General features: G+C 33.6%; 1 protein-coding gene across 1 annotated transcript in view; it reads left to right on the plus strand.

Moving 5' to 3' along the window:
* The first annotated feature begins 1,339 nt into the window (after positions 1-1,339).
* The window catches only part of LOC128231651 (serine/threonine-protein kinase tricornered-like), a 41,326-nt gene continuing 24,127 nt past the window's right edge, over positions 1,340-18,538 (plus strand). Inside the window, exons 1-3 of the mRNA XM_052944701.1 lie at positions 1,340-1,463; positions 5,654-5,793; positions 15,448-15,499. Coding sequence (XP_052800661.1) covers positions 1,434-1,463; positions 5,654-5,793; positions 15,448-15,499 — 222 coding nt within the window. The 5' untranslated portion in view covers positions 1,340-1,433. The remainder of the gene's footprint in view (positions 1,464-5,653; positions 5,794-15,447; positions 15,500-18,538) is intronic.

The following is an 18,538-nucleotide window of genomic DNA, read 5'->3' on the forward strand; positions in this document are numbered from 1 at the left end:
GTCTGGTCATGGAGTAAATTGTACTAATATATGAATTTCATAAATTGTGAAATGACATTTGATAAAAATTGTCTTAATTTTGATAATATTTTTTTGTTGTTTTCACACAATGGGCCGATTGAACTTGTTAAAGTTAACAAGTCAAAGTTGTAAATGTCATAATTAATAACTTTCAAATACTGCTCTGGAATTTTAATGGATACACTTAGGATCTGTTACAAGTATTTTTAACAATATTCGTGACAACTTTTTCAGCTGTTATTGTTAATTTATTGTTAAAGTATTTAAGCACATCACCAAATATTTCACCTTTAGTTAACAACAAAGTCTTTAAACACATTGTTAAATTTTACAAAGTATATAACAATCAGCCCAATATGTTTTACATTTCCAATATCTTAGTTAATCATTTGTGATGAATATGCTAATAAAACCACTTAAATTAGATGAGCATTTAACTAAACGGATGCAGTGTCACTTGAATCTCGCCATGTGTGACTCATTTATCTATTTATTGGTTTGGTGAATTTATAGGTTGTTGTTGAACATTACGTTAGTGAAATCGATTGACAACTCACTTTCTATATATAAACATTATATACATGGAGTAATACTCTTCGTTCATAAGGATATTTTTTACAAATAAAAGTAAAACTGATTACTGAAAATCCTGGATTTTAAAACTTGAAAGGTAAATGTTTATAATCTAATTAATCACACGCTTTATATATATAATCATTATACACATGGACTGTCTGAGTAATATACTCTGTTCATAAGGATATTAATTACAAATAAACAAACAACTGTACTCTGAAAGTCTGGATTTTAAAACTTGAAAGGTAAATGTACATAATCTAATTCATTTAGCTTTAATTTTGGGGGTCGTGAACCAAAGTTTTAGAAAGTTTAAACAAGGTATTATATGACCCATTATTAGGACTTTTAAGTTTGATATGTCAGTCAGTGCTTGTACTTCTGTGTTTAACAATTATTTCCAAAACGGAAGGGAATTTATAGCACATGTTCAGTGCTTCCATTACGGATAAAAGGAAGTTTATTACACCCTTGAATCGGAATTAAACTTCATAAAAAAACCTGGATTCAAGGTTAAAATTGGTTACATTTTCGATGAGTTTTCAACTTATTTTTAAAATAAGATTGTTTTTATACACTTCTCAGTTTTGACAAGGTGGCGTTTTTTGAGGTATCATTTTTTCTTCTTAATTTATCAGAATAATTGTACAAAAATGGACGAATATTCAGTGTTCAAGAAAACTTCTAAAACTGATGGCAAGGGAGTTAAAACATCTAATTTCAAATTCTTAATGGAAGTCCTACATGTTTAATGTTCAACTTCTGATATAGTGAGTCTTTTAAGTGGACAAAACAAAGAACTATATGTTCCACCTGTGATATGGTGTGTGTTTTAAATGGAGAACACAAGGAGCAACATTAGTATGGTAACTCATGGTTTTTATTATTATCCGTTAAGTTAAAGATCAATTATATTTAGCCTTAGGCTAGAAATGTTGATTCAGTGATTATAAAGTATAACTGGTAATAAGGCTTCATACATATATTTCTATTGTATTAACTTTGTATGCAGTATGTCAATTTTGGGGTTTTAATTGTTAATAAAAAAAATGATTAAAAAAACAAAAAAAGGAAGTACATATTGGAAGTACAAATTTTAGGAATGATGGTAGATATGCATGCACACAGTGATATGAAATAAACACACGCCAGAAAGTCCTGTGTTGTTGTAACCATATCTGAGTGTAAAGCAACAGTTGTAAGGGTGGGGACAAATTTTTTTATTTATTTTTTTAAAATTCCAGTCCAAACAGCAAAGCAACTCTCTAATGCTTTCAATGACATTTTGGAATATTGTGTATTTTAGTTTTTAATTACAATCAGCACAAATGGATTGCATGATCAACAACAACTAAAAATAGGAAAATCATACTTTTTTATTTTATCTCGGCTTGAAAAAGCTCTATGGTCGAGGGATTTTGCCAGGTAGGGTCGGGTTGCCCAGGTAACACAGGCCTTATACCAAACATGTACTAAAAACAAAGTTGTATTCGTAATAGATAAACAATGGCAAAAGATTATCTTTAAGCACCATAACTTTCACTTTCTTGATTCCCTTCAAGACATTTCTTGATAATCTCTCTTCAAACTCAGTTATGAATGGACTAGAGCAAGAAAATGAACAAGAAAATGGATCCACTTGATCAGCAGCAGCGTGGTATATGCCAAGAAAAGATGTACCAGCAGTCAGTTTCTTATGTTCCTTCATTAACTCCTCTCATAGATAGACTCTGGTCTAATTAAAAGACAAGATCAAGGCAACAAGTAGAGAGAGGAAAATCGATCATACATAGTGCTAAGGTTCATTTTGTAAGATTGGGTATTGGCTATTGTTTTTTGCAATTTTCTGGAAATTGTCTGCATTTCACACGTATAATACAAATGTAGTCATGCCAGTACAGTTCAAATATTGTTATAGATAAAATGTTTTTTTACAGTGTAAACATGTGCATACAATCTGCTCTGGCTGTCCATTGACCACCTGTTTTTTAACGATCACCTTGTTAAACGATGCATTATGGAAATTTACTGGAAATTAACATTCAGATCATTTTAAGTAAAGGCTCATGTATTACAAATTAATCAAAATTACACCAAAGGACCGACAGCATTGAAACTCCATAAAGTAGATAAATAAAGTATGACGTCCCAACCTAATATATGAATTGGCTAAATCAAATAGGCTAATAAACAAAATTGAGTGCATGAAATACTAAGGTCTGATTGACTTACAAGTTTGAAGCAATGAACAATGGCTGCATGAAGGTATGATTTTCAAAAAATATTTCCTTTTGAATTGCAAAGAATTTATTTCAATTATTCCATTTATGATTAAGATCTGGCAAAATGGACCTTTCACTGGGGAGATCTCAAGAAAAATCAATCCATCAACTCTGGTGTTAAGTGTGTTATTCAGCCTTTATTTTCAGACATTAAACTCCTTCCTTATTGATTGTTCACGGAGGAAACACAATTATGGTCGTCTCGACAGGTTTAGACTCATGCGAGCCTTTCAGTAGATGTTGCTGTTCGGTTGGGCTGAAGTGTTTTTAGTGACTATTGTTATGTTTATTGGTGCTTTTACAAGTACTGGTACTTGAGATCATCTTGTTACTAGACGTGAACAAAAAAACGCAGCACCGAATTCACTTACTGGTAATGGCCCTCAAAGTCAAAATGGCTGTTTTTATTTTCTCATTTGCATTGTCAAGGTGACTACATTGGCCTAGAGAAGTTGCAGAAAGATTGTAGAATTCAGATTGTACATTAATTTTGAAAAACTGACTGATCTCCTTGCAGTAAATAAAAATATGATGAATATAAATTGATCAGGTATTTACTTAAAAGACTTGTCCCTTAATGGTATTATATGGATCCATATCCTGTAGTTTAGGTGTTCGCCTCTCACCTAACAGGTTGTAGGTTTGATCCCCACCAGGGGGGCTTTCTCATAGCCTCTCCAAAATGAGGTAAACTATGGTTGATACCCAGGAAACAGACTCAAGAGCGAAAAAAAGTATAAATTAAAGGTCAAGGTCATGGTAACATTTACTAGAAATTTGATGGGCATTCCCTACAGGCCAGGCGACACATCCCATTCATGGATTTCCATTCTAATCATAGCATTCTTTTATCTGATAGCATTCTTTTATCTGATTCTCCAATGAGTCAACCTCATGCCAACTAATCCAGGGGCAGATCCAGTATTTGAGGTTGGAGGAGTCACATCTCTGGGGGCATGGGCCTTCCTCCCCAAAATCCCTAGAAATTTTCTGTAAACATGTCATGGTATAGATTTGGTCGTACTGCCATAAATTTTTTTGGCTAATTTTAGTCTAAAATGCATTTTGGTAAAGTTTAAACTTTATGCATAATTTCTCTACCATATTGACCTGAAATGTTTACTTAGACATTTAAGATGGGATGGGGGTGAGCTTGCTGGCTGCATCCACCACTGTATCTGCTAGTATTTCCATACAATACAATTATACCTGGAAAGTTATGTCTTAGTTAATTACTTGCAGTGCCTGCTTATTGTCATGAGAAATAAATATTTACCACAGCTGGCCTGCCCTACAGGTGCACAAGTCGTGGATTACAAACAAAAATTTCTATCTTTTCCACTTGAGGGTTTGGTATTCTCAGACCAATTTCTTTGATGTATCCATCGGCACATCTAGCAAATGTAAGAAAAAAACGGAATTGTGGTGCCAATGAATGTAAAAAAAATAGTGTTTAGACTCAGTTGAGTCAGACCTTTTCATGTTTTTTGTTTTTCTTCAATTTTCTTGCGCTCCTTTCTTGGTTATCAAAATCATTAGTTGTGTCAAACCACTGTAAAACATTTACAACTTAAATTTAGAGTGTGATGCATTGCAAAAATTTATGTAACCACATGTATGTTTAATAAAACATGAAGAAAAAAATGTTTTTTAAGTATTTCTGTTTTGTATCGTAATTTGGTTACCAAAACAGTCAACCTCTTTAGGGTGTGATGATGTCATGATTGTTTTGACAGATTGAAAGGACAGTTACCTTATTTAGTTATCACTTGTCATTCAGTGAGCTTTATTTGTTTATACTACCGTATAATGCCAGATAACTCTGCCTTAAGCTTTCCATATCTATTGTAATTTGGTTTGATAGATCATTTTCCTAATTTGTTGGTGGTTTTTTCGTCAGACTTCTTCATCGTCAGACTTCTTTTCGTGAAAATATTGTAATAATCTTTATGATCAATTTGCTATTTTAGAATTATTTAGCCATAATAGATCAACCTTATATTTGTGAATATTTTAATTCACATGATCAAAACTAAATTAATTGTATATATTACCATACTTGATATACTTTATATTGATTTATCTTAGGAAGGACCTGAGTTCAACACAGAGGGAAAATGTTAAAAAATATGTAGATTTTGAATTCTGTATGAAAAGTAATTTTGATAATAATAATGGTTACTATTTCATTTTCTGAAAGATTTGCCTGTGTGATTTTATACTTTCTTCAGCATAATCCATATATTGCAAAACAGTACTAATAAGTGATATTCTTTAGTTTATAATATACACTGGCCTGCTTAGTGCCCTTAAGGTGTCCAAGGGACCATAAAACGCCCTATTGGGGATCAAACTAATGATACTGCATTGGTCAGAGGCACTGGGGCAAACATCTTTTCACTGCCCCAGGGCCATTGCTATGAAGGATTTTAGTTGTAGCTTCAATTATCTTAATTCCGTATAATAACATGACGGATTGGCTATCATAACATTGATTAATTTTATTTCCTTGACTTTGGGTTCATTTCCAATAATGACTGAAGTTCAATTCACACATATATGTTGTAAAATAAAGTTACTACCATAAAACACAATGGTAAGATAATTTCAATTTATGACTAAAATTGACTAAGATCTTTTATGAAAAAGGCCCCTTGACATTTATATCCTATCAATCAGGAATGCAAATTCGAACATGCCCTAAATAAGTACACATATAATGTCATAATGATTATTGCACTGTATTGTTATTTTACTCTTCATTTATTTCACAGAGTCGCAACTCCAAGATGGCCACAGTAGGGGAACAACTTCAAATCAGCAACCACACGATAGACAAGGTGACACGCGCCAAGGTGACGCTTGAAAACTACTACTCCAATCTCATATCACAACATGAGGAACGAGAAACAAGGTACGTCGTAATAGTTAAAAATCCTGTGGTCTTGGAAATGAGACATAATTGCACAATGTAGTCTTTTTTCTTGTTGTGGTAAGGTCATAGCTATTTTTGGAAGCATGATTGATATTGTGCAAAAAAAAATACCAATGGCCATAAACATTTATTTTAAGATATTCAAATAAAAATTGGTACATAAATTATGTCGCTAGGCAAACAACACATGTTAACCATACCTCTGGCTTTAAAAATGGTTCAGTCTGAAAAAACAACAATAGTTTTGCCTCTGTGTCAGGGTGCTTCACCACCCTTTGGATGCCTAAAGCACTGCCAAAACCCATCGCAAAAATGGTTCCAGCCCTTCTGCTGCCAGGTCAATCACATCTATACAAAACAATTGGTCTAACAGCTACTTATGGTCAGTGTCAGACTTTGATGAGGGTTATAGTCAGTGTCAGACATTGATGAGGATTATGGTCAGTGTCAGACTTTGATGGGGGTTATGGTCAGTGTCAGACATTGATGAGGGTTATGGTCAGTGTCAGACATTGATGAGGGTTATGGTCAGTGTCAGACTTTGATGAAGGTTATGGTCATTGTCAGACATTGATGGGGGTTATGGTCAGTGTCAGACTTTGATGAAGGTATTGTTAAGTGTCAGACATTGATGAGGGTTATGGTCAGTGTCAGACTTTGATGAAGGTTATGGTCAGTGTCAGACATTGATGAGGGGTTATAGTCAGTGTCAGACATCATTGATGAGGGTTATGGTCAGTGTCAGACATTAATGAGGGTTATGGTCAGTGTCAGACATGGATGAGGGTTATGGTAAGTGCCAGACATTGATGAGGGTTATGGTCAGTGTCAGACATTAATAAGGGTTATGGTCAGTGTCAGACATTAATAAGGGTTATAGTCAGTGTCAGACATCATTGATGAGGGTTATGGTCAGTGTCAGACATCATTGATGAGGGTTATGGTCAGTGTCAGACATCATTGATGAGGGTTATGGTCAGTGTCAGACATGGATGAGGGTTATGGTAAGTGCCAGACATTGATGAGGGATATGGTCAGTGTCAGACATTAATAAGGGTTATGGTCAGTGTCAGACATTAATAAGGGTTATAGTCAGTGTCAGACATCATGGATGAGGGTTATGGTCAGTGTCAGACATTAATGAGGGTTATGGTCAGTGTCAGACATGGATGAGGGTTATGGTCAGTGTCAGACATCATTGATGAGGGTTATGGTCAGTGTCAGACATTAATGAGGGTTATGGTCAGTGTCAGACATTGATGTATGGGAGGGTGTAAACATTGTTAAATTAACAGGATAGAAGGAAGAAAATTGTTATTGCTTCTATTTCCTTTATCACATGCACCTTTTAGGCTTTCACTTTCTTTGGTAACAAAAAATATACAAGAGTGTTTACATGAAGGTTTCATTTATGATAATCCAATTCATTACTAAATAAAACCTGTGTGTTAACCAATGCTTGAATTGTGTACTGGTTTTTCAAAAAATTAATTCATTAAAATCAAATAAACTTCATTTACTGAAATTTTAGCTGTTGCTAAAAGCATTTAATGTCTGAGTAAAATTTTCTCTCTACAGTACAGTTATTTGTCATTGATTAGATTCAATAAATGAGATCATGTTTAAGTGTTATATGAATGTCTAATTAAGGTAATTGGTAAAATAATGTTCTAAGTGAACCTAAAATGTCTGTATAATGCTCAAACACTGAATGAATGGAAAAATAATGTCTGGTTGTTTTTTTCAATGGATCAAAGCTTCAATTGTTTAAAATATTCAGAGGCCAATCATTTTATTTTATAATCAATGAATTACATGTACACTGTCATTGAAATCAGACTTTAATTACCAAGCCCTGATTCCTTCACTAAGTCCTTAAAATCAAACTTTTCAACAAGACCTGTTTTATAAAAATTCTGAATTAGGCAAATATTAAGCAAGCCCAGAGAGCATTTAATCAGAGTAGTGCTTGGGGGCTTGTTCTTATTTTGACTTCTGCGGGTACTTGTCTATGTATGAAAAATTGATCAAATCGTTTGCATTTCTTAGCAGTGTTTTTATGCAACACGGTGACATTATCGATCGATCTTGCATCGACAGTCAGATGTAACCTGATTTATAATACATAATGAATAATTTTCACAATTGACCTAGACAATTATGGTCATATAAATATTTTATCTCTTAAACCACCTTGCTAGCTATCAGTTATGTTTCAAGAGGCTAACTAGATGATAGATATATAACTTATATATTGTAGCGTGGTCTATTTTTGTGGGGGGTATTTTCGTAAATACTGGTTAATTTAAACAATGCTGCATATAAATATATGAGGGGTGTTCAAAAATATGTGGAAAAAAGTTCTCACTACGTAAAACATAAATGAAGCAAATTGAGTCTTTTGCGATATATTTATCAGAATATAGTGTATTTGGGCAAGAAAACTAGTAGAGAAGAAATTTTAATAAATGAAAGGCAGTCCTTACGGCAATGCCATTGAACCTAACTTGGCCTAAACTGTAAAATTTTCCTGCATCTGATTGGTTGAAACATTATTATTTTGTATATTTTTTAAGCTCAGCTTATCAAAATCATAACTTAAAAAGCTCCAAACCTTGATGTGATGTTTATGACGCCAAGTCAAATTCTGATGTCATATAACTGTATGGCAGCCATTTTGTTTAATGACGTGTCTTCTAAAAAGGAGGGTTGCGCAGAGATCAGCTGTAAATTTGGAGTTCTGAATGGAAAGTCAAGAAAAGATACAATACGAATATTAGAGAAGGCTATTTTTTTATCTATATACCATAAAATGTTCAGTGCGTTTCATATGTGATCGAAGAAATGATATCACTTTTCCGTGTATTTTTAAATACTCCTCATAATAGTAAATCAAATTATTTTCATGTACTTAGAAGCAATTCAAACAACCATAGCCCCGCAAATACTAAATCTCTTTGATATGATTAAAACCTATTATAAACTTTTGCGAAAAAGGATGTCACAAATTTTTAGCATTTTACGGTAACATTTCCCACTTGTCATCCATCTCAAGATTTCTTCAGTAAATTCATGTTAAGACTTGTGTTTTAATTCAATATATCATAAATTAATATCCAGTAATAATACTACGTAAACATTAAGCTTTATTCCACAATTAATTGTAATAAAAACTGTCATTATAATTGAAAATGAATAAATTTAGAATAATACTGTGCAGACAGCTTTTTAAACCTTGACATTATGGTTATCAAGAAAAAATCCAATTTAACAAGAAACAACTGTTTTCAAGTTTATAGGTAGTAATTGGTCTGTTGGTGTGTTTTTTAGAAAAAGAAGTTTAGGCCTTTTTCTTTTGTACCCATGGGTCCAACTATCGGACACATTCCTCTAGCAAAATATATGATATTTTTCACAACCTGGCAAGTGAGAGAAAAATAATATCAAAAGTAAAAAAATATATTATTTTTTATGAAATACTTTTTTCCTGTAATGGTTCGTGTATTCAACATCCTAATAAATTGTGTGATGTAAAATCTTGAGTTATTAAATTCAGAAATTGTTGTTTTTCATCAAATTCAGAGATATTAGCTGTCATAACTTATTGCAATAGATATTTTGCACCCAAAGGATTTTTATTTCAGCCATTAAGGTCTTTTGCTTGAGACAGAAAAGTATATTTCGCAATGCAAATTTTCCCAATACGTTTTTTTTCTCCCAAAATGGTCTGAAAAAGGACCTAAGTTATTTGCATTGGTTTTGGTTTCAATTGTTGTTGTTATGTTGATGCATTATGTTAAATTTTTGAAACAACTGATATAAAAACATGAAACTTGATATATACCTTAACCAGAACAATATGCATGCACCTGTGTATCAAGCGCCAGAAATCTAGCTAAAAAATTGCAAAGGAGCAGTGTTTGACACTTAACAGTTTTCGCCCTGGAGTCTGTCGGACTACCCATTTGTGAATTTTAGGACAAGTTTTAGGATGCTAAGTCATTATCAAGAAGCCTAGCAGTTTGAGATTAATTCATAGTCATCTTGTTCAGAAACTGGAGAAAGGGTATCTTGTGTGCAATATTTAAGGATGATTTAAGTTTGATTAAATTTGAGTAGGTTGATACAGAAAAGATGCACAATATCATTTATTATTACGTTTTTTATGAATGAACTAGGAGCCTAACAGACTCCTCCTTGCTAAAAAAATCTAGGTGTCTGTGCCAAAATTGAGGTCTGCACCATATTCAGACTCCTAGACTCTCTTTAATGTCAAACATCATTGATAGATCGGCAAAAACAATCAAATATTGATGTTCTAAGGACAAAAAAAAATTGTTTGGTTAGGGTTACATCATTTTCAAAAACAGGAAGGGTAGGTAGAGTTTTTATTTTATTTTATTTTTGTTAGGCTTTATATAAGAATGTTATTTTCATAATTGAATGATGATGTTAAAGTAATCTTAATTCTGTATAAAGTTTTAAAGGTTTTAAACTTCATATTAAAACACATACATTTTTTTGACCAACTGACTATTAAAAGAGTAGAGTCAGAGCCTATTTCTTATGTAGGGTTGGGTGACCCAAACCAAATATAATTTTTTAGGCCTGAACAGTGTCGAAGTATTCTTAGCCTTGTTTGTATTTTTTTTTATTCTACCTAAAATGAATGTTCTCAAAGTGTTTTTAACCAAAGTGCTGACTGATCAAATTGAAAGAGAAATTTGTTCAGAGGGATGGTGATTGAAAATTAAGATGAATACAAAAGCAACCCATTAAAGACAGAAATGTTTTTCCTCAAGTTTCGGAAAACTGTGGAGTTTGATAATGCTTTTGGGATTTAAACAATGCAGCATGATTTATTATAATTCAGTTCTGTTGAATATTTATTGCATGAAATTCCTGGAACTGTATTGATGAAAACTGGTATCTTTGAAATCAATTTAAAACTTCTGTCAGAGAATAATTATCATATAAAGAAGTGAGGCCCTTCCATGATACATAAAATTTACAAGAATATTGGCTCAATAAAATTGAAAATATTTAGTTGACTCAATATTTTCATTCGTTTGTACTCTGACAAGCAATCTATAGTAGAGAGATACTAGTAATATTGACTATTTGTTAATAAAAACATCAGTGCTCTCTGATTGCATCAATTTATTGATCCAGTCTTCAATTTTTCCCACTCAAATTAAATATTATTCAAAGCCATTTTCCTTTATTGAAATAACAATTTATTTATTTTTACTTAAGACTTCATTTTTTTTAGTTAGGCCAAAAAATAAATATATTTTTATTCATTTTAGCTCGACTATTCGAAGAATAAGGAGAGCTATCCTAGTCACCCTAGCGTCAGCGTCGGCGTTACCACTTATGTTAAAGTTTGTGTACCACCTCAAATATTTTCAAAGTCCATTGCATATGGCTTTGAAACTTTGCACACTTGTTCACCATCATGCCCTCAACCTGTACACAGGAGGAGGTAACTCTATCAAGCATTTTGTCAAAATTATGCCCCTTTTGCGACTTAAAATTTACGTTAAAGTTTGCGTACCACCTCAAATATTTTCAAAGGCCATTGCATATGGCTTTGAAACTTTGCACACTTGTTCACCATCATGCCCTCAACCTGTACACAGGAGGAGGTAACTCTATCAAGCATTTTGTCAAAATTATGCCCCTTTTGCGACTTAAAATTTACGTTAAAGTTTGCGTACCACCTCAAATATTTTCAAAGGCCATTGACATCTGGCTTTGAAACTTTGCACGCTTGTTCACCATCATGCCCCCAACCTGTACACAGGAGGAGGTAACTGTATTGATCATTTTGACCGAATTATGACCCTTTTTCGACTAAGAATTTACATTAAAGTTTGCGTACCACCTCAATTTATGTAAATATCTCAGCACATCATGTTTTGCATTGAAATCTAATCTAACAGTGATCCATGCATGTTTTGCCAAAACTTTTCAATCCATACACCGAAAAGCGGCGGAATACTGGAGCGCGCTGTCTCTGTGACAGCTCTTGTGTACCAACTGACTATGAAATCGTTAAGATTACCGCCTATTTCAGGGTCGGATAACCTGAACCAAATTCATTTTTTAGGCCTTATTTTTAAATGCTCAAAGACAATCCTTAGATTTATGTTATACAGCTGACTTATATAACCTTATACACAATCATTATACAATTTGTCATTGATTGGCAAGTTACCAGTATTCCAAAGCCAACGCAATATATATATAGGCGGAGAATTCTATTATAGAAATGTGCAATATATATTTTCATTCAGTCTGTCTGGAGTTAATGCAATGAGGTGCTATAAGGCCTAAAAAACAAACATTTGGTCTGGGTTACCTATCTAAGGAATAGGTGCCGACCCTAACATTTTTTTTAAATCGGCTGTTAAAAAGATTTTTTTTTTTTTTTTAAATAAATAATTGCAATTATTTTTAATTGTGTGATTTAATATGAAGTTTAAAATCGTGAACGCTTTTTACAGAATATTACTTTACCACAATTGTCCAATGGTGACAATAATTTTTACATAAAGCCTAATAAAAGAATAAAATAAAAAGCCTGCCTACCCTATCTTTTCTGTTTTTGAAAAGGATGTTACCCTAACCAAAACATTTTATGTTTTGCCTAAGCGACAGTCACATTGAAATGTGTCAGGATTTTGTCCCTTTTGGCCTTAGGCCAGAGTTTTTTTATTTTTCGTTTTACAGGATTTTTTTAAAAAATAAGCGCCAGGAGGAGGGAATGAAATTAAGAAAAAGATGTTGAAAAATGAGCGTCGAGAAAAATAAATAAAAATAAGACTGATTTTCTGTATATTTTTCTCTTTTTCGCAAACTGTTATAGAATGTATGTTTTGAAGTTGTGCACACTTGTTTTGTACTCCATACTGCCTGTTGTATAATAGATCTGTTAATAAAGTCAAAACAAGATGTCATTTTCACAAGAAGCCACAATAATGCACCAGTCAATTGTAACCACAAATGTTGATTTATATCATTTTGGTTACATATATTGAGATAAACAACACATCTGAAGAAATTTTAATGTCTATGATATACAAGAAAAGAAACAAGGTATGTAACTCAAACTTACCAGATTTCACTGTAGATGTCATTTTGTTTAGTTTCTTAATCAACATACAAACAATCCATTTTAAAATGGGTGCCATGAAAAGAGGAGCCAATACCCATTAAAATGGTATGCAATATGTTGGTATAAGTTTATTGTCTTTAGACAAACAAGCCAAATCCAATGTCACATTCTCGTCTTTTTCTGTAGTCAGAAACTGTACAGCAAATTCCAAATCTCAGTGTATCCCCGTGTAAACAGGTCTACACACAGAAATATTTATGTGATTTTATGCTTTGGTATAAAGAAAATACAATTCCGTTCCGAAATATCAAAATGCCTGATTTTATGAACAACAGTATCCGTCTTAAAACTAAATCCACTTTAAAATTTCGTAAAAGGCCGCCATTTTCCTTACAAGCGCTTATAGTATGATAATAAGCAAGTTTCAAGTTTTATTTTCATCATGGCATATAATATCACAAAACAATGAAACATATTTCACTTGATATCATAAGCAAAAGCGCCGGCTTCCGCCATCTTGGAAATTGTGCGCGATATTTTTTTGTTGTTGTGAAATTAGCATTAAGTTAAATAACACTAATTTTTATTTTCTATTGGAGATCGAAGAAACGGGCAGCGGAAAAAAAATAAATAAAGTTAGGAATTTGATTTTTTTTCTTATTTGGGTTTTGCAATATTTAGGTACGGGGCTCCCATAAAACGAAAAATAAAAAAACTCTGGCCTTATTCTCCCACAATGATAATTAACATATGATGAGCATATTAAAAAAATGCCACTTGCTAAGTTCTTACACTTTGGACGAATAATTAAAATATGAATTTGTTATTTGTAATATTAATTTGCAATGTAATATAAACTGTTCTTATTTGATGACTGTGAGTGGACATTGACAAATATTGAAGTTTGCCATCTTGTTTTGTGTGCACAGCGAAAAGTCAAACACGTATCTCACTGCCTTATGCCATTGATCCGTATAATCATGTCGTTGTAGTTGTAATAGTACCACATAAACAGAATGTTGCCCCAACAAACTGGCTTAGTGATACCAATAACATACATCAACACTCACTCGGGTTTTCCCCTGCACTCTAATACCAGATTATTTGGTTCATTTTATGGATTATAGACCAATTTATTGACTCAATTAAAAGCGATAGGCAGACAACTCAATAATACTGAACAAAAAAATCAAAATGTTCTTAACTTTAGTGAAAGAGACAATTATACTTAATTTTAGCCAATGCTATCTTTCAGATCTTATAAACATTAATTTTCTTATAATTAAGCACTGAGCTTAAACAGATGTAAGTGGTCGAAATTATATTTTATCCAATGGGTTGGCAGATTTTTTTTTCAAATAAATTATTTTGGTAAAACAGGTGTCAGCCGTTATTGATCAGGTGAATCAGTAGACAAAATATAATATCAACCACTTAGCTGGTGAATTGCATTTTAATTTTACTAAAATAAATTGATAACGCATTAACATACTATTATAATCTTTAACTATTACGCGATTTCAATAATAATTTCATGAAACATTTCCGTAACAAATCATGACCTTTTCCAAGAACTCACTGCACTATAATTCTCAGATTTGTTTTTTTTATCAAGAATCATATAAACAAAGGTACAAAAAAAAGAGTTAATATTTGCCAGGGAATTATAACCAGAAACCGATAGGGACATGTTTTTTTTGTGGGTGCATGTGATAAATGCTTCTAGCAGGTAGATTCTAGGAACATCTGGCGCATGACGTCTGCTGGTGCCAGTGGTTAGGAAAATGGGGAAAGTGATTGCAATTGTGTTATTTTCATTTATCTTTATTGATGAATTGCCCTGAGGTCTTTGTATTATTCATTTGAAGAGGCAAGATTCATCATTTGTAAACAAACATTTTATGTTTGCTAGTAATCCTGTTGCATAAAATTCATTCCACGTTATTTGCATGAAACTTGGTACAGTAAATGTAATCAATGATGAAACACAGGTGTGGCGTGTTCAGGGATGTGATATCTGTCTGTGGATTAGCGGATTTCTGCGGATTCAATGGCTTCAGGGACCAAAGAAAAATATATATATAAATAAAAAAAAATCAACTGACTAAAACAGTTAACTGGTTGTTTCTGGTTGATACTTAATTTGTTGTAAGTATTGACTCTAGCTTGCTTCAAAAAGAAGCAAGGCAAGCCCCTTAAAAAGCCAGTTTTGCTTCTGCAAGGTGCTTCTCCCCATTGGAGGCCTTATATTGTCCTCCAAACCCGTCACAAAATGGTTTCAGCCTTTCAGCTGTAAGGTCAATCACATCCCTAGTGTTTCATTCAAAGTTTTACATAGTTGTTGAGCAATGTCCTTGGTCAATGTAGAAAAAAACTTTCAGGAATGTGGCTGTGTTTCCCCAGAAAAAAATCTGGATTGCATTATCATATATTTTGGGTGTGGTTCTTTCAGAACACCAATATGCTGTTTGTATAGATAACTTGTTAAAAATTATACGTTCTGTGTTTTTCAGATACCAGAAATTGGAAGAGTCAATGGAAGAGGACGGTCTTAATGATGAACAGGTGAGTGACCACTATTAACCACACTTATCTGACCACAATCACACTGACCATGATTCACTGACTATAACTACACTGACCACAATCACACTGATGACACTTCACTGACCATTGCTACACTGACCACAACTACACCGTCCACAGTGAAACTGACCACAATCACTCTGACCACACTTCACTGACCCTGACTACAACTACACTGTCTACAGCGACACTGGCCACAACTACACTCACCACAACAGCACTGGCCACACTACTCTGACCCCCAACTGCACTGACTGCAAATACACTGACCACAACTACACTGACCACACTACCCTGACCAAGGTCACACTGACCACAATTACACTGATCACAGCTACACTGACCATTGCTACCCTGACCAAGGTCACACTGACCACAACGACACTGATCACAGCTACACAGACCATTACTTCACCTACCACAACTTCACTGACCACAGCTACACTGACCATTACTTAACATACTACAACTACACATACCACAACTAAACTGACCACAGTCACACTGACCACAATTTCACTGACTATTACTACACTGACCACAATGACACTGGCATCACAACACTGACCGCAAATACACTGACCATTACTCCACTGACCACACTACACTGAGAACATCAACACTGACCATACTACATTGACCACCACTACACTGACCACACTACACTGAAAACATCAACACTGACCATACCACATTGACCACCACTACACTGACCACAACTTCATTGACCACACTACACTGAGAACATCAACACTGACCATACTACACTAAAAAAATCAACAATGACCATACTACATTAACAACATGTACAACTAAACTGACCACACTATACTGACCACACTACAATGACCACAACTAAACTGACCACAGCTACCACAAAAAACGTCATTGTTGGTCATTCATTATTCAAGACATGCACAGAAAAATTAGTGCATGTTATAGATGGCAATGCTGGAAGAAAGGCCCATTACTCTGGCTTTAGAATTTATCAAGTAATGCCCCTTGGTTTTGTTCAAAAACAGATGAACATTCACCATTTTGCAGGCCTCTTTGTCTTATTGCTGTTTACCTTTGTTTTGTAACATTTTATAATATTTTGACCGCCCTGTACTGACCAGTGTCACCTCAAGGGCTGATGGACTTAACAGTGGACATCAGCTGTTAATCTTTGCTGCGGTGACATTAATTTGGTAACTTTCTCATTAACATTAAGCAAGGTGAAGTGAGTTACTTGACCATTATACTTAATTGTCATAGTACAATAGTGCACAAAAAACTACCTAAAGAGCTGAAAGCGTGTTTAATAATGCTTCTAGAAGTCATGTTTGCCTAAACTGATACAAATCTTTTCATTACCGTATAATTCACTTTTCTTTTCTTCCGTTTTCTCCCAGAGCTTTTATCCTGAAGGTTGTTACATTTGTGGACAAGTATCTCCTTTGAGACTGACCATTCACTCTGTCCACATCAGTTGATTATCTTCCAGACGAGCTAGGAAATTACATTTGGCAGGAATAAGTGGCCTTATACATGAATGTATCTATAAGGCCAGAGAATATAATCTCCTGGTGGTTTGTTTTTTTGCAGACACAACCAGAAATGAAAATGTCCCAAGTCAGTTTTATTTTGTCTGTTTTTCAAAGAATAAAAGTGGTGGTGTGGATAAAAAAAAATTCAAGATTTTGCATGACAATAACGCTGCCGTCAATACTTAATCCGATTTTGTTTTGGCGGCAGCGTTATTGTCATGCAAAATCTTGAATTTTGGATATAACTTTCAATATGAAACTTGGTATACATTTTGCCAAAGATAACATGTTAAGCAAACTTGACTAAAAAAAACAACAACACTCTGCGGAGCTTTTTTTTTTACATTGACACAACTTACACTCTGAATAGGCCCTGACTCAATTTTTTAATGATGTCTAGGGTAATCATGAAAAATAAAATATTGTTTTGTCAAGTATTAAGCCAACCCTCAATTGTAAAATCTTCTCGACCGTTTCGAAATAGTCTTGGTCAGTGCACTGTTAACCAGACACATTTTTTGGAAGGCCTCACTTTGTATTGTGCTTAAGGGGATTTCAGGAAATTGAATGGCATCTTCAGGAAATGGTTCTCAAAGACTGACCTTTAAGAAGTGTCCGCAAAGACATGTTAATATATATAGGGCTGGCCAAGAAGTAAGCAGGCCATATGGATGGCCTCACTTTCAAATGTCGAAGCTACAAAATCCCATGTTTTCAGTAGCAACGTTTTTACAATTTTTGTAGACACAATTTCTGAAGGCTAAGCATTTTTGCTTCTCTGTGAGATGTCCAATCATTGCTCGACATTTTGATCACATGATACAAAGCAATTTTCTCATTGGACTATTAATTCGGCCTTTTGCATTTATATGCGTCTCGCCTATATGATTTTAGTGATCAAAGTGTTAAAAATATCAAAACATAAAAAATGCAGCTTCATCATTTTGAAGTTAGACCATCTATATCCGAAAAGTGTATTACTATTTAATCGAAATTTAATTGTCTAGAACTGTTATCAAATAGCTAATTTTTGACAATAAGATAATGATAATGGTGATATACAGATATACATCTGCTTGCTGTTCTCAAGTTTTATCCTGTTTGAAAAAAATCACCCAGTTTCCTGTATCACACTATCAACAGAGATATCCTGGTGAACATCATCAGAGTTTGAAAGTCACAAACAATGGGTTAAAAGATAACATGTCAATATGAAGTGTCCAAAACCTTGCTCCACCCTGCCAGTGTATTAGGTTTTGTATCACCAAACTTTCATTCATGTACATGGTTATTAGTACCATAAAATGTTTATTGGAGGCTGTAAAGATTTTATGGTCACTATTGTTTGTACGAAAATGAAGGTGATGTTTCTAAATATGTTACAGCTAAATACGGTTGTTACTATGTGTCGAAATGTTAAGACTAATATAACGTTTATTTTGCATTTATTGTACTATAATAAGAGAATAACATGATTTATGGCACCATG

The sequence above is a fragment of the Mya arenaria genome, chromosome 4, assembly GCF_026914265.1.
Source record: "Mya arenaria isolate MELC-2E11 chromosome 4, ASM2691426v1".
Taxonomy (NCBI): domain Eukaryota; kingdom Metazoa; phylum Mollusca; class Bivalvia; order Myida; family Myidae; genus Mya; species Mya arenaria.